The 22,674-nt window shown below is 34.5% G+C and overlaps 3 protein-coding genes across 3 annotated transcripts in view; all 3 read right to left on the bottom strand.

Moving 5' to 3' along the window:
- Window positions 1-6,022: 6,022 nt before the first annotated feature.
- LOC133705647 (uncharacterized) overlaps window positions 6,023-22,674 on the bottom strand; it is a 63,909-nt gene continuing 47,257 nt past the window's right edge. The window contains exon 8 of the mRNA XM_062130964.1: window positions 6,023-6,360. Within this exon, the coding sequence (XP_061986948.1) occupies window positions 6,304-6,360 (57 nt within the window). The 3' untranslated portion in view covers window positions 6,023-6,303. The remainder of the gene's footprint in view (window positions 6,361-22,674) is intronic.
- Window positions 8,324-9,453, bottom strand: LOC133706046 (uncharacterized). Its single transcript, XM_062131557.1, has 2 exons — window positions 9,172-9,453; window positions 8,324-9,024 (listed from the first exon to the last, which is right to left on the bottom strand). The coding sequence occupies exons 1-2, from the start codon at window positions 9,451-9,453 to the stop codon at window positions 8,416-8,418; spliced, it is 891 nt and encodes a 296-aa protein (XP_061987541.1). The 3' UTR covers window positions 8,324-8,415.
- On the bottom strand, window positions 17,800-19,039 carry LOC133706090 (lignin-forming anionic peroxidase-like). Its single transcript, XM_062131623.1, has 3 exons — window positions 18,788-19,039; window positions 18,505-18,695; window positions 17,800-18,407 (listed from the first exon to the last, which is right to left on the bottom strand). Exons 1-3 carry the CDS (start codon window positions 18,999-19,001, stop codon window positions 17,856-17,858), a joined length of 957 nt encoding a protein of 318 aa, XP_061987607.1. The 5' UTR covers window positions 19,002-19,039; the 3' UTR covers window positions 17,800-17,855.

Raw genomic sequence — 22,674 nt, forward strand, 5'->3', positions numbered from 1 at the left:
TTTTTTAAATAATGAGCACACTAAATCAGAAATATTAATAAAAGCACATTTTTAAAAAACAATTAACGAAACAGTACAGTTTGTGGATTTCGCGAGATTGTGATATGTTTTTTTCTCCCTGCAGTTATAGCCCCTTTCTCTCTGAAAACTGATGAAATATTACACTAAATTATTGTTTGATTGAATATAGTTAAATTAACTATGAATTTATGTATGTAATTAGGATTGATTTCATATACAACATAGAAAAAATAAAATTATTTGCAATTAAGGTCCAAATTCCAATCAATTTTGCTGCCAGCATTGGATCTCGTGATCAATTTTGCTGCCAAATGTAGCATTGTATCTCGTGAGCTGTCCACTAAGGTAAAGAACAAATCACGCTCTGCTTGCTTTCAAGTCCACAGAAAAGGCTGAACACCTTTTCTTGCCGACTATAGAGGACATGAATAGGTTTCTTGACTTTGCATCAACACTAATCATTGCATGACGACAAGCTCTAATCACCTCAGTAACAAACTCAACCGTTCCATTCTTTGCTGGTATATTTATTATCGTTTTTGTGGTTTAAATTTTTATAAAAAAATATTTTAAAAAATATTTTTTGATATTTTATTATTTTGATATTACATGTTAAAAATAATTTTATTATTTTAATATATTATTTTAAAAAAATAATTAACACTCAATCACTACAATACTTTTAAATATTTTCTTAAAATACTATAAATCTCAGAGTTATTATAAGTTTATATTGTCATTAATTTTAAAACCTATAAGATTAGTCAAGTTACACGTAAACTATCTAAAACATTCATATTTATCTATAAAAAATATACTACATGTACATCTGCCATTTTGTGTTCCTCACACATACACGTATGATTTTATCCGAATAAATATGGATCTTCTTTAAATCATATATTTGCTTGATGCGTAGATCAATAATTAAAGAGTGACCAATCGAAACTACAATCATGATGATAGGAATTAAGAGAACTCATCACCATTACGTAGATCAATAATATACATATCAAGTTGGTTATTAAGTATCATAAGATCCACTATAGAGAATTTACTAGGATAAAAAAAAAAAACAAGGCAAATAAGTTTTCGTTCGTTTTGCTTGATTGGTTCTTGATAGTCACCACCTAATATTCGATTGAGGGTTACTAGGAAACCCAGATTTACTGATCGTTATTAGAGATTCAAGAGTAAAAGACTGGTTGTGACTATGAAAGGTATTAGCACTCTTAGCACACCCTACCTGAGGTAAGCTACTTTACAGTTTGATGTGATTTGAAAATTTGAAATATTAATCAAATTCTTAAGGCTTTCATAAATCAGTTATTAAATCTCATAATAGATGTAGAAACATGTTCTTATATTTTAACATGAAATACAACATGATTTTATTTGTCCTTGAGATATTTAACCATATTCAAATTAAACAGTTAATTTTTTGTCTTTTTTATTTTTATAATTCAATAACATAAATAAAAAAAATACACATATCACAGTTTTTTTTACTGTAATATACTCACACACTCCCATAACTAAATATTACAAAATAATCAATGTTCAAAACAATCCAAATAACAAATTAAACAATTTAAATTTACAAAAAAACCCCTAAAGATAGAATCAAGAACAGTGTTGGTGTAAAACCCCGAATAATATTATTGATATTAATAAAAGTCAGGATTACAAAAAATAAGGGAAAATGATAAATTAAATTATAAAACGATAATATATTCAAGAATCTGAATTAAAATGTTTTGTTCAAGTGTTAATATATATAAATAAATAAATAAACTCAAAAATGTGAATAAAATTTTTATAGAAGTGAATTTCATGAAACTGAAAGTACTAACAAGTAACTTAGTGAAATTCGATATAACCTGGACGAGATTTGGTATAAACAGGTATTAGGATTCAGGAAATTTTACCTAAAAAATTATAAAAGTTATTATTGAGGGATATAGAAGGCATTTAAAAAAAAAAGTTAATGAACTAATATGTGTGCTAAAGTGTGTGCGCGGGAAGAGAACATTTAGGGACATGGAAGGCATTTTTAAAAAAGTTAATTTTATATATATATATAAAAAAAAAAGTGCAAGTGAGTGTGTGCTGGAAGGAGAAAAAAAAATAGAACAAAACTTGCTTTTCAAAGAGAAAAAGCCATTCAGCCAGGAGAGGAAAAACCAATTCAAGCAAGGTAAATTTTTCAATTCAAAAGTGTTAAAGCTTTGGGTATTGCTCGGTACGGTGCCCTCATACTTTTAAATAAGATTCTTGAAGAATTAATACTTTAAATTGATTGAACTTTGTGAAATGAGAAATTAGGGTTCATGATAAATTTTGGAAAAAATTATAATTGATTGTGAAATTATGTTAAGATTATTAAAGTGAGTAGAGAAAGTAAAAAATTATGGTAAATGAAGCAAAATTTTAGGTGTTCTTGAAGAAGGGATTTTTTTTGAAAAAATGATAATAAGAAGAATAAATTTTAAGAATTTGAATAAGATGATGAGTTTGTATAGGAAAGAGATGATATTAATGTTAAAGAGTGAATAGATCATGAAATTTTTTTTATGTTTTCCTTTAATTTAAATTTTGGTAAAATAAATTAAATAAATACATTTAAAGAATATATATATATATATATATATATATATTGTTTTTCAATGATGAAATGAATTGTGTTACAATGTGGAAAATGAAAGGATAATCGGAAGGATTTTATTTATTGAGTGTGTTAATATGGAAAGTAGAATAATGATATGATTTACGTGTTAATTCAGGAAAGGCTGCCAGGCCGACACCACAACAGGAAACTTTGACTCGAGCTTAGTTGTCAGGTAATTACACGATGCCTGAATTTAATATTAGTCAATATGTATTTTTTTATCTAATTATTTGTGGTTGATATATTAGAAATTATTATGTTGATTACATGAGAAAATAAGATATGCGATGTGATGAATTAATTCCCGAATTAATGGGATTAATGCCCTGGTGAATGGGCATGATGAGGAATTAATTCCCTAGTTAATGAGATTAGAATCTTGATGATTGAGCAAATCGTTGAATTAATTAATTTCTAAATTAATGAGTTCAATGTCCTGGTGATTGGGCGTGATCAGGAATTGAATCCTTGGTTAATGGGATTAGTACCCTGGTGAATGAGTAAATTGTTGAACTAATTCCTAATTTAATGGAATTAGAGCCCTGGCAAATGGGCGAGATGAAGAATTAATTCCCTGGTTAATGGGATTTGTAGCCTGATGTATGGGTGAAACGTTGAACTAATTTTTGGACTGATGACAATAGTGCTTGTTGAATGGACTGGTAGAAAAATTAATCATCTAATGGTGAATGTAATGCCGTGTTAATTGGACGATATGAATAATTATATTTTGTTGATGTTAAAAATAAAAAAAAAATAAAAACAAAAACAAAATCATAGATTATTCTGAAATTTAATTGATATGTAATACTAGATGAGTAAGTTAATTTAATGATTTTTTTGGCTAAATTTACAATAAAGAAAGAAAGAAAGAAAGTACAAAGAGTTTTATGAATATCTTTTTTTCATTTAATTAAATTTTGCTGCCAAATGAAGCATTGTATCTCGTGAGCTATCCACAGAGGTAAAGAACGAATCATGCTCTGCATCCTCCAAGTCTATAAAAAAAGCTGAACACTTTTTCTTGCCGACATGACCGTTTGCGAACACGGTTTTTCAAAAATTTAAAAATTAATATTATTTAAATGTTTTTAAATATTTTGATGTCCTTGTAATAAAAATAATTTTTAAAAATTAAAAAATATTAATTAAATATATTTTTAAATAAAAAATATTTTAAAAAAGAACCTGACCACCCTTCGAATATTCTAATGATATAAAGGACATAAATAGGTTTCTTACAGCTACACCAATCATTGCATGACGACAAGCTGTAATCACATGAATAACGAACTCAACGATGCCATTCTTTTCTGCCTAGTGGCAAGCTCCATGGACATCTGCCCCTTCGTGTTCCTCACACATACACCGTCTAATTTGATCCGAATAAATGCGGATGTTCTATGTGATCTACGATACATGTTCTAATGTAGAAATAATATAACATGTTTTTCTGGCCAAAATCTAGCACACGACATGTCATCGTTCCACCAACTTTCTTTAAAAATTAAGGGACCTTGTGCCCGGGTCTACTCGTGCAGGCCGGCGCTCTTACGCTCTTCTAATGGGTTAATTAACTAGCCTGACTAAGCCGGACAATACCTAGATTAATTTTTTTAATTAATTTTTAAATTTATATTTTAATTAACACAATACTCTATGAATTTTATAGCTTATTTAACCCTTTTTTTAGTAGCAATTACTTTTTAATTATATTACATGTATTTAAGTTTTAAGAAATTAATATGATTCATCTATATTTTTTTTCATTTTATATAGGTTAAATATATTTTTTAGAATAAAAAAATTATTTTAGGATAATATTTCTAATATGTGCAGCCATTCATATCATTTTTTTCCTTTTCTTTTATACAATTAATTTTATGTGTGTCGTTTTTTATTATTATTTGATTTAATAAAAAATTAATTTTAAAAAAAATTCATTATACACAAACGGTTAAATGACATGTATTGTAATATTAAATATCTTGATTTATATATGTTTCTTAAAATTTTTAATTTTAATTTTATTTATTATTAATAATCTTTTTACATAAATAATTATTGATTTATTTAATTAAATGTGAACATGAATTTATTTTTTTTAAAAAATATTATATAAAAAATACGTTGAAAAGTTCTACATGTTTGATAAAAAATAATATCCAACCTGTAATGACATGTAACTAAGAGGGGGTTAAATGACTTTTTTTCTCTCTCTAAAATGCATGTAAATAATGATGGGATAATCTCCAACATATAGAACATTATACGTTTTGAATAGAGGAAATAAAGAGAAATTTGAGGAGGAAAAATGGAGGGAAGAGACACTAACATGAATAAAATCCATTGCTGCCAAAATGCAGGTAGACCGTCACTGGGAAATATTCGAGGCAGGAGAGACAAACCAAACAAAGCGTCCGACTTCAGAACTTCATCCAATGTCGTAGCCAAATTTGGGAGGCGATGCAGAAATCAAAAGCAATATCTGGTATTGCAATAGCCAAAAGAAAAGGCACAATCAGCAACAAAAAAGATGAGGTTTTAGTGTCTTCGAGCACCAATTTACAAGAGATGAGGAATTAAAGAAAGGGAAGGCTTATGAACAAAACATGAAAAAGAAGTAATACTTACTCTAACCTCTTCAATACAAGATCGATGGGTTACTTAACTGGATCACGTTAGAGTGTATTTCATAATGTGGTTTTGGAAGTATTTTTCTACCGATACCGTATGAAATTGGTGTTTTTTGCGTTCTTTTCCATCATTTTCAATAAATAAGTAAATAATCGATGCACGAATATTTCCATTAATTTAATTTAGTGGTAAGAACTTTATGCTATGTAATTTTTTTTCAGGAGATTGAACTTACTTCACGCAACTCATTGCATTATTAAAGAGTGGGGAAAAAAAATGGAAAGCCAAGAACCAAGATATCATTGAATGAAAGCTAGAAAATAGAGCAACAAGAAGACCCCATGAAATACTTACATGGTGTGGTGGCAGTTCATGTAAAGAGGAACAATCTAGATCAAGGTGCTTCTTCCTTTCCCTTCTGTAGGTAATTTTCCAAGAATCATCTAGAATGGGCTTGAAAATGCCCAAGCTGGTCGATGTTCCAGCTTGATGCCAGCAAAATTAACAATGGCCGGGTTAATGTATAGAATGCCTTAGTCGCCCTTCATGCAAGGAGGTCTTTGTTTATTGTAAGAGGAGGTGCCCTCTGTACCCCTTCCTGATAGAAATCTAAATTTTTTTTGATAAAACTAGAGAGCAGTTTTTATTAAGAAAATTGTAAAAAGCCAAGACAAACAGGCTCGCCTGATGATCAAGAAGCTGTTCTAGAAGACACCAATGCTGCTGCGCCTGTTGTTGAGCCTCCAAACACCTTTAGCCTTTTCAATTTCTTTTGAAACATAACTAAGACTACAGATAATTTTAATGAAAATCATGCCCATGCTGTTTCTTCTCTTAAAATGATAGCATGACTCTGGCAGGACTCATTCAGAACGAATATACTCAATGGCCTGAAATTAATAAGCATGCACATGAATGGAATCGGGATGCCACGAAAAGATTTCTTAACCATCATCCGGATGCAATAAATGCGAAAACTACTCCTTTTGGTGAAGCAGCTCTTCATGTAAAGACTTTAGCCTGAAATGCAGAGGCTGTAGAAAAGATTGCAGTATTGTTGTCACCCAAAGATTGGAAATGGAAGATAATTGTGGTCGCACACACTACTAAAAAATATAGTAATTAGCAATGGACTATTCCGTTGCAAATAACATTAAAATCCGTTGCTAAAACAATTTAGCAACGAAATCAGCAATGGCACAAATCTGATGCAGATTTGTTGTTGCTGATTTTTTAGCAACGGATTTATTCGTTGCTGATTTCGCAGCAACGAAAAATCCATTGCTTACAATCAGCAACGGATAACCGTTGCTCACTGTAAGCAACAGATATTCCGTTGCAAAACTAGCAACGGATTCTCCGTTGCTCATTTAAGCAACGGATAAATCCGTTGCTAGTTTTGTGAATCAGCAACGGATTCTCCGTTGCTGATTCATGCATCACTTACAATCACCAACGGAGAATCCGTTGGTGATTATATTATTTTTTATTAAATTAATTTTTATTTATTTATTAAAATGACTTTTAATTTATTTATTTATGGATATTTTAAAAGTTGTAGAATATATATAACCAGCATAAATTAATATTAAAAATAATTATATGAGCAAGGAGGCAACCATGAATTCTAACCTCTTTCACTACACAATTCTGCTACTTATATATATAACAAGTAAAACAGCAAGAAAAAAAAATAATGAATGAAGAAACAAAAATAAAACAACAATCTTATTAACGAAACACAACATCAACAAGCAAGTTTCCTTATATATATATATATAAGCATATGAATACATTCAAAACACCTAGGTGTCTGCGCACATGAGGACAAAAAGACTTGCAGGCATCAAAGAACACCCAACATCAATAATACTAATTGTTAAAAATTAAATTAGGGGTTTTGATAAATTTTCAATTAAACATGCATAATTTCCATCAATTACTCTCTTCCAGACACAAGAATTGCCAACATTGATCAGGTTGAATAAAAGCATTCAATTTATGAACGTAACCCTAAAAATAAATTTGGGGGTTTTCATAAATTTTCACTTAAACATGCATAATTAGGATATCAATCATGGTAAAAACATTTCATAAACCTTATATTATCGAATTAATAGCCTAAAACCATTATTCAAAGTATCGGGAAAAAAAATTCTTACTTGTGTTCTTCAGTTACAAGTGAGGGAGATGGATCAACACGACAAAATAACACATGAGATTGAGAAAGTTAGGTTAGAACTGTTTAGTGTAACTTAAATTGCAACAAAGAAAACAAAAACCATAAATTAATTACCTGAGCTATCGAAGAAAACAGTGCAAAACCTAACCCGTTTACAGAGAAGGGGTAAAACAGGATGTTCGATGGTGATGATGATGGGTCTGGTGTGGTGATGATGATGGGTCTCTGTTTTTGTTGGTTTGCAGAGAAATATTGAAACTATTAAGATGAAGGAGAAGAAGATGAAGATGAAGAAAAAAAATAGGGTTGTTGAAGACGAATGCGAAGATGATGAACAGTTTCGGATAAAGAAAGATGAAATCGATGAAGAGGGTGATTTTTGAACAGTTAGGAATCGATGTTATTAGGGACGAAGAAGGATACTGGAAGAGTGGAAGTAAATTAATTTTCCGTAATTGGTTTTGTTGGATCTGTGTTTCAGTGTGGGGGGAGAGAGTGAAAATAAATGGTTCAGATTTTATGTATTCAACGGTCTACATAATTTTAGTTTTATATTAACATTTTAATTTTTTTTTCAATTAGCAACGGAAAATCCGTTGCTAAATTCAACGTAAATTTTGCAACAGATTATCCGTTGCTAATATTAAAAAAATAATATATGTGTAATTCGTTGCAAATCCGTTACTGAATTTAGCAACGAAATTATCCGTTGCTAAATTCAGATGCATGGCCACATGCATGATCAGAGAAAAAGAAGGAATTGGTTAACCTTCCATTTGTAGAAAAAGACTCAGAAGAAACTACAGCACACAGTCTTGAATGAGAAGTCTCTTGTTTATTCATCACAAACAGCAGGCTTATATAGCCTTTTACAAAGAGATGCAGCAGTCAAAATAGCAACCATTAATCAGTGCCAGCGTTTCATTTTTCTGTTGAAGATTCCTGGTCCATATGTGGATACAAAAATCTCCACTAGGAGGGGAAATTGCAACAACATGAAAAAAGTTACAGGGATAGAGGCAAGCAGTACAATTGGAATTATAAGTTGCAGTCTCCCATCCAACATAATTACAAGAGCAGAACAGAAGGTTACCATCATGGCTGCAATAGAGAAGAAAAGCATGGAAAGGCCGATAATTAACTTAGTGGGCAAGGATTTAAGGAAATCTTCCTCTGCGTATCGCGACGTAAGAATTCCTAAGAACATCAACACTGATGTTGATGAAGAAAAGAGAGAGACTGCATCCGCTACTATAAAAACTGTAAAAGATTCCTTGTCTTTAAAAACCGGATAGCCGGTCTGTTGATCGTTGCCGCCGGGAACAGTAAATGCGACAGTAAACATGATTGTAATGATGAGAGCACCCACAACTGTACAAGAAGTTGCTGCTTCTTTCATCCATTGCTCTCCTTCCACTAGCAAGTCCTTATGGTCAGACGTAAATAATTCCCTGGCTGTCTGATTGTTGTTATTACGATGATCCTTGTCTCTAGGATCCACAATGCTTTCCACTTCCTGCATCAAGATTTTTGAATTCGAGTGAAATTAATACTTTTTGGATAACAATGAAAATGTGTAAATGGGTAGCCTAAATTCAAATCAATCAGGTCTTAATCAGGTTCAATCATTTTTTTTAAAAGATGTTGAGTGTAGAAAGCTCACCTTGTACCATTGTAGTTCTCTTTGCATCTGTAGAGCTGCACCAGAGATCCGAGCTAGTTGAGAAGGAGGTGATAGTTTTGCTGCCAAATGTAACATTGTATTTCCAGAGCAATCTTCGATGCAAACAAATCGTGCTTTTTCTGCTTCCAGTCCATAGAAAAGGCTGAACACTTTTTCTTGCCTGTTTGCAATCGAGGACATAAATAGGTTCCTTCCGTTGCCATCTACACTAATCATTGCATGAGGACAAGCTTTTACCACCTCAATAATAAACTCAACCATGCCATTCTCTACAGCATTGTGCAATGCTCCTTCTATATCTGCCTTGTCGCATTCCTCATAATCCAGAGTTGATATGTGCTCACACATACACCGTAGAATTTTATCTGAATAAATGTGGATCTTCTTCAAATCGTATATTTGCTTGATTCCTGGATCAACCATTAAAGAATGATCAGATAAAACCATGATAATGATGATAGAAATTAAGCGATGTCAGATATATTTTGCTTACCTAAGAATGCGAGGAGATTTATTGCAAACCCACGCAATTTGCTTGACACTGAAAAGTTGGACAAAAACAAATTAGAGAAACTATCACAAGCAGCATACATGTATAATAATGAGTTATGTATACTATCATTTACGTGTTACAGTGTTGGCAAGTGAAATAATGAGCAAAAACAGAGAGCGATTGGTGCAAATACCTTGGAGGATAATGTTCTTCGACTCACTTAGGCTTTGATCAGGCATATTAATACGAACATTGTCATCAGTTGTAGCAATTGATTGCATGGGAATACCTGCCATGATTTTAGAATGCAAGTCAATCTTAGTGAATATAACTTCAAGTTTACCTAACATCACTTATGAAAAAATTGATTTTTTAACATGAATCATAATTTAAAAAGTAGTTGTTTTTTTATAGATCATTTATAAAAAAAAGGTTCAAATAACTTTATTTTAGAAATTTGTTTGATAAAAATAATTTAAAGTAATTCTTTTAAAGAATAGATATATTATAAGTTGAAATTCATAAATTAAAGTTTAATTTTTTCCTAAACTTTATATGACATTAAAATTTTGACTCAGTTTTATAATAAATTTTGATTTAAACCAAAAATTATTTCCAACTAAATATATTTACAATTTTTCTATGGGTAAAAAATTACAAAATAACTCATATCAATTTACAAAAATTATATCAAATAGAACCTTGCTTTCTTTCTTTGTGACGGTGTGGTAATCTCCAAAAACATATAGAACGATATACGTAAAAAAGATTGGCAGAGGAAATGAAGAGAAATGGGAGGAGGAAAAATCGAAGGAAGAGATACTAACATGAATAGATCCATTGCTGCCAAAATGCAAGTCGACTTGCACTTGGAAATATTTCAGGCATGTTAGACAAATGAGTCAAACCGATCGTCTTCAGAAAAAATTCACCCGTTCTAGTAGCAAAATGTGGGCAGCGATGCAGAAAATCAAAAGCAATATCTGGTATTGCAATAGCATAAGAAGCAACAAGAAAGAAGAAGAAGAAATTATTAAAAAGTCATTTTGTTTCGTATCAATTTATTATTGCCTTCTTTTCCCATCTTACCTGATTTTCCTTCCCTTTTCTATTATTTAAATGAAGAAGAAGAAGAAGAAGAAGAAGAAGAAATAATTAAAAAATCACATGAAATTGACAAAATGATTTTAAGTTAAAAACAAAAGGATTATTCATATATTTCTTAAAACCATAGTAATTAATTATTTTTATTAAATTACAGGAAATAAATAATAATATACTCGAAAGGGAAAATTCATGAAAAAAGCATGAAAAAAATAGACAAAAAAGGGAAAATGAGTAATTAATGGGTAAAGTCTCTTACCAAGCATTTGAGCACCAATAGCATTTTTTAGGAAGCGAGATCCTTGGTCGACATTGCCTCGACAAAGAAATTCAATTGGAGTAACAGAGTATAGATAACGAACCATATCCATTTGACTTCCTACACATGCCTCAACTAGTGGGATCTTTTGATATCTATTTGCGAAGGTAACCAAGTTTTTGTTCTTGCTCACCAAACATTCTGCCATCTTTCTTATTCCAACAATGGCAGCAATAGAAAGAGCTGTGTTGCCTTCATTATCTTTGATTGCCAATTCATTTACTGACATCAACGTCACCAACTCCTCCACAACTTTCAGATTTCCAGAAGAAGCTGCTACATGAAGGGCAGTTCTACCATAGGGTTTAATCTTGGCGTTTTTTGCATTTGGGTATCGGCTAAGATAGGTTTTTATGGCATCCCAGTCTCCATTATGGGCATACTTGTACAGCTTTAGCAAGGGACCATTCATTTCATTGCTCACCGCTCCTGCCAAGGTTTTTATTCTCTCCCGTGTTAACATCAAGAGATCGAAGTGATTGGAAATCTAACAAATTAAGGAAGATAATGAGGTCATGGTATACCTGAACCTTGTGACTCATCATCTTCTGCTGGCTCTGCTTCAACAGATTGCTCTTTGTGGCTTGGTGAATGTTGTCGTTGCAAATTGGCTAGAGCATCCCAGGCAACTTTGGCTGAAGTGATGCTCCTAATCTTGGAAAGTATGTGTGGTGCACAGGAAATTTGAATTGCATGTAAAGCTGCAGCATTCTTTTTTCTCAACGCCTTAGAGTCACCTTCTTGATGATCAATAGGCTTAGAGTCAACTTCTTGATCACCTTCTTGAAGAACAGTAGGCTCAATAAAATCCCAAAGGTCTTGAGCTAACATGTAGCTTTTCATGCAGGCACTCCAATCATCATAGTTATCACCTCTTAGGACTTCAACAACAATTGAAGATGGGGAAATGTTTGTTGTCGTCATGTTAGAATCTGTGTACAATGGGGGGTAAGAATCAGAGAAACTATTGGTGCCAAGATCTATTGAGCCAAAGTTTGTGGGAAGGGCTTCGACATTGGTGAGTAAAGAAATGAAGTTATATGTTCATTGACTAATCTATGAGTATCATCAGGGTTAGCCTCAGATCTGGTTTGTTCCTTTTTTTTGTTTTATTCTTTTATTAGTGTGTCAGGGTTTTATTCACCGGGGCAATTTTCTTGATTCATAAGATTAAAAAAAAAAAACAAAAAACTTGTCTTTAAAGAAGAACCCACGTCAAGATGCAAGGAGAGTTGACTTGCATGTTCGGGGTAGTTGAGTCTATCACCACCCTTTTAAACCGTACAACCCTGAGTAAACCGGGACGTGTCTAGCATCGTTCAACTAGAAATTCAGTCGGGATAAGGTTTTGAGTCCTGGATTTTCCGGTTCACCCCACTAGACCAGGTTTAGCAACCACCCTGACCCTCCAAAAATTGAGAAGTTTCCAAACTGCCCCCTAGACTTGTAAGAACTTCTATGGTACTTTTACAGAATCCCCAAACCCAAAAAACCAAAGTTAATCTACTATTTTATCTACCAGTACTTTGCTAAGTCTGGATCCATCCCTGCATGACCCGCACATAACAGTAGAGTCCACAAGTTGTTCCACCAAAGAAGAAAGGGATATGGGAGATGACACATTCCATACTTTCCGTGTTCTAAATAAATACCAAATATTGCTGGAAAAGAGAATAGAAATTGAAGGACGGAAAGTGATAAATTCATTTTTGAGTGGCCCTTTGTTCATCTAGACTTATTTGAAGATTTTTCTCAAATTAGAACAAACGTTTTTTTTTTTATAAACAATCATTCTACTATTTAATTTAAATCATATTTTATTAATTTTATTTTTGTGTAACCAATTGTATAATAGAGGCAAAATTAGTCCCAATGAGTGAGTACATGGAATGGAGCGCTCAAGCCCAAGAACTGATAGAAATTTTAAGTTTGCAGAAACTACAATTTTAAGTATAGAAGAAATAGATACAGAAGAGCAGAGTTGAGTAGAAAGATCAATAATATTTCATTAATTTTGAATGTCTATATATAGACTTACATAGAACTTGTAATGGATTGAAACTCTCAACAAACTTGAGAGATTATTGGAATTGAAATAACAAACTCAGCAGAAAGTTCCTGCTGCAAATCCTGAAAAAAAAAACGATTACATAAAATTCAAATAACATAACTGCACTTAACTCTATCTTTCTCAAGGCAGAATCTCATAATTCTAACACTCCTCCTTGAGACTTGCCTTGGACAAACCAAGTTTCATCCTTAGAAATTCCAGCCTTGATCTAGGAAGAGCTTTAGTCATTATATCAGCAAGTTGGACAATAGCGTAGCTTTATAAGCAGATTCTTCTCAGCTTCTCTTATAGAATGAAATTTCACATTGATATGCTTGGTTCTGCCATGTTGAACCGGATTTAGAGCAATAGCAATAACAGATTTGTTGTCACAATAAAGCTCAATTGGTTAGCTTTGATCTTGACCCAAATCAGCAAGCAACTTGTTCAACCAAATTGCTTGATTTGCAGCAGCTGCCATGGAGATATACTCTGTTTCTGCAGTTGATTGTGCCACCACATCTTGCTTCTTTGCATTCCAACAGATTGCACCTAACCATTGTTAAAAACATACCCAGAGGTGCTTTTCATGTCATCAACACTCCTTGCCCAGTCACTGTCTGCATAACCAATTAGTTTTACTCCTCCTGTCTTCAAGTACCAGATGCCAAGATCAACTGTTCCTCTAATGTACTTTAGCACCTTTTTAGCAATTCTTATGTGAATATTGCTAGGTGAGCTCATGAAACTTGACAGCAAACCAGCTGGAAACATCAAGTCAGGTCTAGTTGCTGTCAAGTATAGTAAACTGCCCACTAAACTTCTAAATCCAGAGGGATCTTCAAGTTTCTCACCATCATTCTTTGAAATCTTCTCATTTTGTGCCAAAGGAGTTGTTACTGCTTTGCATGACTCAAGTTTAAACTTCTTGAGTATATCAACAACTTATTTCCTTTGTGAAACAAAAATACCCGAACTACATTGAGGTATTTCCATTCCAAGAAAGTAGTTCATAATGCCAAGATCAGACATTTCAAAAACATCTTGCATTTTTGTTTTGAACTTTTCTAGCAACTTTGCATTGCTTCCAGTAACTAGCATGTCATCTACATAGAGTGATATCACCAGCTGCAGACCATCTTCATCTTGTTTCAGATACAAAGTAGCTTTATTTTCACTTCTCTTGAATCTCAGTTGAATCAAATGAGTGTCAATTCTGCTGTACCAGGCCCTTGGTGTTTGCTTCAAGCCATAAAGAGCCTTGTGTAGCTTGTATACTTTGTGTTCATTACCAGCAACTACAAAGCCTTCTGGTTGCTGAACATAAATTTCTTCAAGAAGTATTCCATTTAGAAAAGTAGACTTAACATCTAAATGATATACTCTCCATCCTTTTTGTTCCGCAAGAGCAAGTAGGAGTCTTATAGTGTCATGCCTAGCTACTGGTGCAAAAGTATCTCCATAATCCACTCCAGCAACTTGAGCAAAGCCTTTAATAACCAATCTAGCCTTGTGTTTGAAGATTGAACCATCTGGATTGAATTTGGTTCTGAAGACCCACTTCACTCCAATTTCCTTTTATCTTTAGGAAGTTCAGTCAATCTCCAAGTCCCATTTCTTTCAATGGAATCAATTTCTGGTTTCATTGCTTCAATCCAAGCTAGAACTCCTGCAGCTTCAGTATAATTTGTAGGCTCAGCATGTACAAGATTATATCTTTCATACACATCAGACAATGGCCTAACCTTAAGTATTGCTGTATCTGAAGTTGCATCAATGTCTTGTTGAACTTCAACACCAATACTTCTTACTGCTGGTTCAAGTGTAGCTATTATATTCTGATCAACTCCTTTTAAGTCCCAATTCCAGCAAGAATTCTCATCAAAATACACATCTCTGCTGACCTGAATTTTAGCTGCATTCAGATTGAAAATTCTGTAGCCTTTTGATTCTGTCGCATATCCCACCAGAATTCCTTTCTCTGCTCTTTCATCCAGTTTCCCTTTTTTGGCAGATGGTACAAGAAAGTAGCACAATGATGCAAACATTTTGAGATGTTTGGCAGTAGGCCGGACACCAGACCATGCTTCCAATGGTGTTTTGCTTTGAACAGACTTAGTTGGAAGTCTATTAAGCAAATATACTGAAGTATTTACTGCTTCAGCCCAAAAAAACCTTGGCAACTTCTTTTCAAACAAGATACATCTGGACATCTCCATCACGATTCTGTTATTCCTTTTAGAAACTCCATTATACTGTGGAGAGTATGGAATTGTCAGTTGGTGTACAATCACAGCTTCTAAACAAAAGGCATTGAACTCTTCAAAATATACTCTCCTCCATTATCAGTTCTCAACACCTTGATCTTCTGTCCACTTTGAGTTTCAGCCATGCTCTTGAAATTTTTGAACATTAATAGTGCTTGCGACTTGGTTTTCAGAAAATAAACCCAAGTCATTCTATTGAAGTCATCAATGAACAATATAAAGTACATATTATTGCTTAAGGAGGTTGTGCTCATTGGTTCACATATGTCTGAGTGGACTAACTCCAGCTTGTGAGTTGCTCTTTTAGATATACCTTTGGGAAATGGTTGTCGGTGTTGCTTTCCCAGTTCACAGCTTCCACATGTATGAGCAGTAACATAAATTTCAGACATGTTTTTTACCATTCCAGTATCATACAGCAACTTTAATGAATTGAGATTGTAATGACCAAATCTTTTGTGCCAAAGAATGCTTTCATCAATCTTAGCACTAAACACATGTCCTTTAACAGCATCAAGCTTCAAATAGAAGCTATTACCATCCATTTTGATTTTTGTTATCTCTGAATTATGTGAATCAATGATAAAGCAAAATTTCTCTTTAAAAGAGACTTCATAACCATTCCTAAGCATCTGTGCAACACTAAGGAGATTTTGATCTAGTTCTGGAATGTAAAGAACATTTGTGATGGTTTTAGTACCTCTATTTGTGCTGACCGTAACAGTGCCTTTTCCCTTAGCCTGCACAATATCTCCATTTCCCAGCTTGATTTTTGGTTGAACTGATCTGTCAATAGAAGAAAAGATTGACAGAAACTTAGACATGTGACTAGTGCAGCCACTGTCTATAAGCCATGTATTTAGCTCAGAAGTATTGCTAGCTTGTGATGCCATAAACAGATGCTCCTCATCATCTTTGCCTTCTTCAAAAACATTTGCTTGTTGTTGTATTTGCTGCTGAGATTGTTTCTTCTTGATTCTGTAAAATTTCTCACTATGGCCAAGATTATTACAGAACATACACTGGAGAGAAGGTTTACACCAACAATCTTTCTCAGCATGGTTAGTTCTTCTGCAATAAGGAAACGGTAAGAAAATCTGTCTTCTTGAAGGTATACTTGTTTTTCCTTTAGAAAACTTGATAAGTTTTTTTCTTGGCAGGTTACCAACACTCCTTCCCTTATTGTTTGCTTGGAAAGCCCCTTCAACAGCCTCATCATCTCTCATATGAACCCTTTGCTCCTGTACATATAGTTTGCTAATTAACTCTGCAATAGTGAGATTTTGCAAATCACAAGATTCTTCTATTGCAGAGATTTTGGCTTCAAACTTTTGTGGGACTGACATCATAAGTTTTTCTACTACCTTATGATCTTCAAATGTATTTCCAAGAAGTCTCATTTGATTTACAACATCCATTAATCTGCCAAAATAATCTTTGAAAGATTCATTGTCTTTCATCTTCATCAACTCAAATTCCCTTTTAAATGCAAGAAGATTAACTGCTTTGACTATGTTGCTCCCTTCAAATTCAATTTGGAGCTTCTCCCATACTTGTTTTGGTGTTTCCAGATTCATTATTTTGGTGAAAATATGATCTGCAAGTCCAGAATGTAGGCAAGTAATGGCTTTGTCCTTCTTGAGTTTTTCTTCTTCATGTGCTTTCATTTGAGCGATTGTGGGATTTGCATTCAATGGTGGTGGATCAGAATCAATCACCACAACATTCCACAAGCCTTGAGATCTTAGATAAAATCTCATTTTGACATCCCAAATATGATAAAGTTCACTACTAAACATTGGAATTGCAGATGCTATATTACTTGAAATAGTCATTGAAATAGAAGGAAAATAACTCACTAGTATTTCTGCTCACCCTCTCTGTGTTTGTCACTCACAATACTTACCTCACAGCCCGTAGGATATAAAGCTCTGATACCACTGATAGAAATTTTAAGTTTGCAGAAACTACAGAATAGCAGAGAGAGTTGAGTAGAAAGATCAATAATATTTCATTAATTTCGAATGTTTATATATAGACTTACATAGAACTTGTAATGGATTGAAACTCTCAACAAACTTGAGAGATTATTGGAATTGAAATAACAAACTCAGCAGAAAGTTCCTGTGCAAATCCTGAAGAAAAAAAACGATTACATAAAATTCAAATAACATAACTGCACTTAACTCTATCTTTCTCAAGCAGAATCTCATAATTCTAACAAGAACACGGAGCACAGGGTATGGTTGATGAAGGGTACGATGACCAGTGAACAAAACACGAATAGGATAACTCATGAACGAATTTTGTTGATTATTAATTTATACTTGACGGACTAAATGAATGAAACAATTTGAGAAAAAAATAACACATCGTTATGTCTGCACACTTGATCCGAGAGAATCTTCAAGGAAAAAAAGAAAGGAAAAACTAGTTGACAGCACTGCAAATCCTCCTTATCTGCCCGGAAGATCCAGTGAGAAGACCTATATCTCCCATTTTGATCATGGCAGATCCAAAATCTGATTTGAATCTTGCAGGGTTCCTGCTGTATTCAGAGACAATGCTGTCCGTGGAGCCTCCATTGAAAAGCACTTGATCTGATTGAAGGAGACCCTTGTTTTGCATCAGATTCTTGAAGTAATTGTTGTCGAAAGAATTGGGAGTGACCAAATCGAGCGGGGCTAAGGTTGCGTCGCTGCCAACACGTGGACATCGCCTCCTGCGGGTGCTAGCGAATCCGGCATCGATATTGCTGTGATTGTATATCCTTTCACGGAAAGTGAAGCATTGAGCGTGTCCGAGAGTATGCGAACCTGACAAGGCAACCATGTCCCTTACAGTAAGGCCTTTCTTTTGGAAGCGAGAAATAAGACTCTCCAGGCTTTCAAAGAAGGCAGGTAACTCTGCGTTGGCTAAAGTTCGACTTGCTGTAGTTGAATCTCTCCTTCCAAGCTTCACCGCGTAGGATGGGCCACCCACCTGTGAAATTTTTTCATAAGAATCATAAACAACAAGTCCATGGTTTTGCAGCTTGCAATACCAACAGCAATAAAGAGATGGATTTATATATACTCACATAAGCAGACGCATCTCTCGCTGCAACAGCAATGATATCTGCACATGATACTACTCCGGGACAGATCTTCTCAACTTCAGTTTTTGCTTTGTCTATTACATTATAACCTCTAGCAGAGTTAAGGTTGCCGAGGGCAGTCTTTTCACTCTGGATAGAGGGAGTCTCGTCCAGTAAGATGGAGGCATCCCTGCAAAACCAAGGAACAACTCATAAGTACACTGGCTCCAAGATAATACATAATCAGAGAGGAGCAGTGTGGCTGCCAAAAGTAGTTGCAAAAGTACCTGGACAAAGCAATCGTGAAAGTGTAAGCGGATGAGAGACGCAGCCATTCTCCTGTCGCTCGCAATTGCACTTCTGATTGCCGTTCGGATCGCGCTAAGCGCATTAGGACAGGAGCTGTCGTAAAATGCAGGGGAGAGTTGTGCCTGGCATGCTGTGTTCAGCAAGAACAGCATGAACATGAAAGAAGCTGCTGCTCCTGCTTTTGATGCCATTTTATATGTTTTGAGTTGGAGAAACTAAAGTTTTTAGCGCGCTAGTGCAAGTGTATAGCTAAGTCTGCAAGTGCTGTTACCAAAGCTGTTGGATGACTGAGAGAATTGAGATAGAAGATGGAGAAGAATGCATGGGAGCTCATCTATTTATAGACGCTGATCAAGCACATTAATCAAGATTTGTCTTGGTAAGAACTGTAAGGCCAGAACGCGTTGAAACTTTTCTAATTTGATGCCTGCATGCCATTCATTAACTTTTTTCTTACACTTCTTGTCCAGACCCATTAATTAATTATTTTGTCTGCATGAAATCCTATGGAATAGTAATCTAATGATGCTGCTTTGGTATTTTTTTTTAGAGCAATTAGTTGCTCACAGCTGCGGTCTTTTACTAAATTATAACTTTAGATAGCCAGAAGCAGGAATTTGTGCTTCGTCGCAATTGTCCGTTTGTCCATCAAAACAAGCATCATTATTTTATTATTTATGCCGCGTTGAAAAGTCAGAGTCAGAAAGCGATTTATATCACCCAAAGCCTTTTTTCCCCCCAAATCACATCTGAAAGGAATCTCTTTGACTTCCACTCCACTAAAATCCTACGCTTGTTGCTCCTTCATTTAAAATGCCACCATGCAGTCCAGAAAGGAAAACTTGTCACTTGAAATCGATGAAATATAGAGTAATTTGAAATCGATGAAATATGGACTGTTTAAGTACAAAACTTCAATTTCTAGATATAAATAGGTTTAGGATAGCGATCATGCATATTGAGTGAAATTGTCATCCCTGTCTAGAAAAGATATATACTGCATTAATGGTCTATTTTTTTTTCTAAAAAAATCCTTATATACTAAAGTAAACGAAACAAAAGGTGGCCTGCTTCTTTCTCACATCAGCCTGGAAATTGAGGATTTGGTAAGCTACGCGGTGCCACCAAGCAGAAAAGGAAATGTCAATGAGTATATTACCACCATGTAGCCAAGAAAGGAAAACTTGCCACTTGAAATCGATGAATTATAGAGTAATTTGGCCTGATATTACAGCTGGTTAGTGAGTATGCTTGCCGGTTCCTTCTTCCTCGGTACTATTAGGAAAAAATCCGCGCGCATCCTATCTAAGATAAATTGCATTATGTAGTGTGAATTTAGTTTAAAGATTTTGATGAATTTCTAACCGGTGATTTGTCTATTGGACTTAGAATGAAGATTTATTCGTGTGACTAAATCTTGCTTTTCGAATTTATTATGGACCCGTGTGTCTGTTTTTTTTTAGAAGTATAATATTGTATTAGAAAACGCCAAGATCTGGCGGGGAGGACATAGAAAACATACGAAATCTGCTTACAGCTCAAGATTATCATAACTATGGAAAAAATTGTCAACAAACCAAGAAACAAAAATACAAATAGCAGCTAAAAGAAGCAGAAATGAAGCAAAAACAACACAAAAACAGCTAAAATACGCGGAATTGATGCCACACCAAGAAGCATTGCTAAGAGAATTTCACCTTGATCCAGATTTGAAAGAAAACGAAACCCGCATATCAAGCAAAATTTAGAGCCAAGCGACAAATTCAGTGTTTCTAAACACTCCCTGTTTAGCCATGTGATCTGCCATGTGATTACTCTCACGAAAAGAATGAGTGAATGTTATTGAACCAAAGCATGAAGCTAATCTCTGAATAGAGGAGAAAAGATTATGATGTAGCCACGACCTATTATAAGGATTATTCATCCATCTAATGACATTGGCAGAGTCAGATTCAATAATAATGTGTTTATGGTGCAGTTGGCAATTAGTGGCCGATAATTCAATAGCTTTGACAACCGCTTTCAGCTTGGCTACATTGGAGTCTAAAATCCCAGATGACATGGAAAAAATACCAAGAAGAATCCCATTATGATTACGCAAAACTCCACCTATACCTGAGGGGCCCGACTTCCCAAGAGAGGAGCCATCCACATTCCATTTTAAGCTATTAGTGATAGGGGGAGACCACACAACAACTGCCCTTTGTTTTTTATAATTAGTCCATCGTAACAACCTTTCCGCTGACCTTATTAAATCTGTAGCTTAATAAGAGAAATCAGGTTCTATAGCCTTTAGCCATAAGCAGAGACGAGTAATAATAAGGAAAAACAGAGTATCATAATTCGGGATTGACTGCTTGAATATCACATCATTACGGTGAAGCCAAAAAGACCATGTCACTAAAAAGAACAGCATCGACCAAGCTTTTTTCTGAAATTTTCCATAAACCAAAGAATCCCACTGAGAGAAAAGGGCTACCAAGTTCTATGGGCAACACCACGATAAGCCCCACCAATTGATTATTTTAGACCAAACTATCCAATGTTTGTGACAATGTAGAAGGATATGATCTACCGATTCTTCCTCATCTAAGCAAATGGGACAAGCAGCAGTGGAGATGTCCAATATACCTCTTCTGACCAACATACTACGAGTGTTAATTTTCTTTATAATAGCCATCCAGCAGAATACTTCAACTTTAGGAGGGACGATTCCTCTCCAAATCCTAGTAAAAGAGAAGCTAGTGTCTATAAGGGGTTTGGGACTTAACAGCTCACATAGAGATTTGATTGAGAATCTACCAGAGGGGTTTGCTTTCCAAACTAATCTATCTTCTGCATCTTTGTCCAGATGCACTCTCGAAAGAATAACAATCATTTGGTCTAGAAGACCAGAGTTTCTACCTCGCAAGGGTCTAATCCAGGTGAATAACCAGAACTAAGCATGACCATCCCACATCCCCATCTTATCAAGGCTTGCTTCTTTATCATTGGTTAACCGGAAAAGTGCAGGAAACTGATCTGCCAAGCTACCAGTAGATGTCCAATCATCAAGCCAGAATTTAATCCTCTTTCCATTTCCAACTAGCACCATAGATTGATGATTCACAATGTCTTGCAGACTGTTATCTATAACACAATGATTAATAATACGAGACCAAGTGCTTCCAGTTCCTGAAATAGGATATTTCGGAATAATTGTGGAGCATGTAGAGTTATATATGCTGTTAATCACATCTTTCCACATGCTCGACTCCTCCGAACCAAACCTCCATAGCCATTTGAACAACAAAGCTTTATTTTTGTCCCTTAGAGAGCCGATCCCAAGACCACCAGCATATTTTGGAAGAGAAATAGTTGACCAGCTAACATTGCATATTTTCTTACCTCCCTCTTTGCCTGACCACAAGAAGAATCTGAATTTCTTTTCAATGGATGCTGCAATTGCCACAGGCATAGGAAACAAAGAGAGAAAGTAAATGGGTAGATTACTTAGGACAGATTTGATTAAGCACAACCTACCCCGAATAGATAATAGTCTGCCTTTCCACGAAGCCAACCTAGCACTGATATTATTTAGAATAGGCTTCCACATCAAAGTTCTACAAGAGCTTGCCCCAATGGGAAGGCCAAGATATTTGAAAGGGAGGCGCTCCTGTTTATATCGGAGAATTTGTGCATGGACCCGTGTGTCTAAGTGAATTCTTTATAAGGAGATGATCCATGTAGGTGTCCTGACATGGTTCACCCGCCTTGGAAAGCGAAAGGGTTTTCCACAACTTGTGTGTTGTGGTGAAAAATATTTCTCATTAAAATTAGTGAATATTCATAATAATTCTGAGAATTTTCTAGTCAACTCTTGAT

This window comes from Populus nigra, chromosome 10, assembly GCF_951802175.1.
Source record: "Populus nigra chromosome 10, ddPopNigr1.1, whole genome shotgun sequence".
NCBI lineage: Eukaryota > Viridiplantae > Streptophyta > Magnoliopsida > Malpighiales > Salicaceae > Populus > Populus nigra.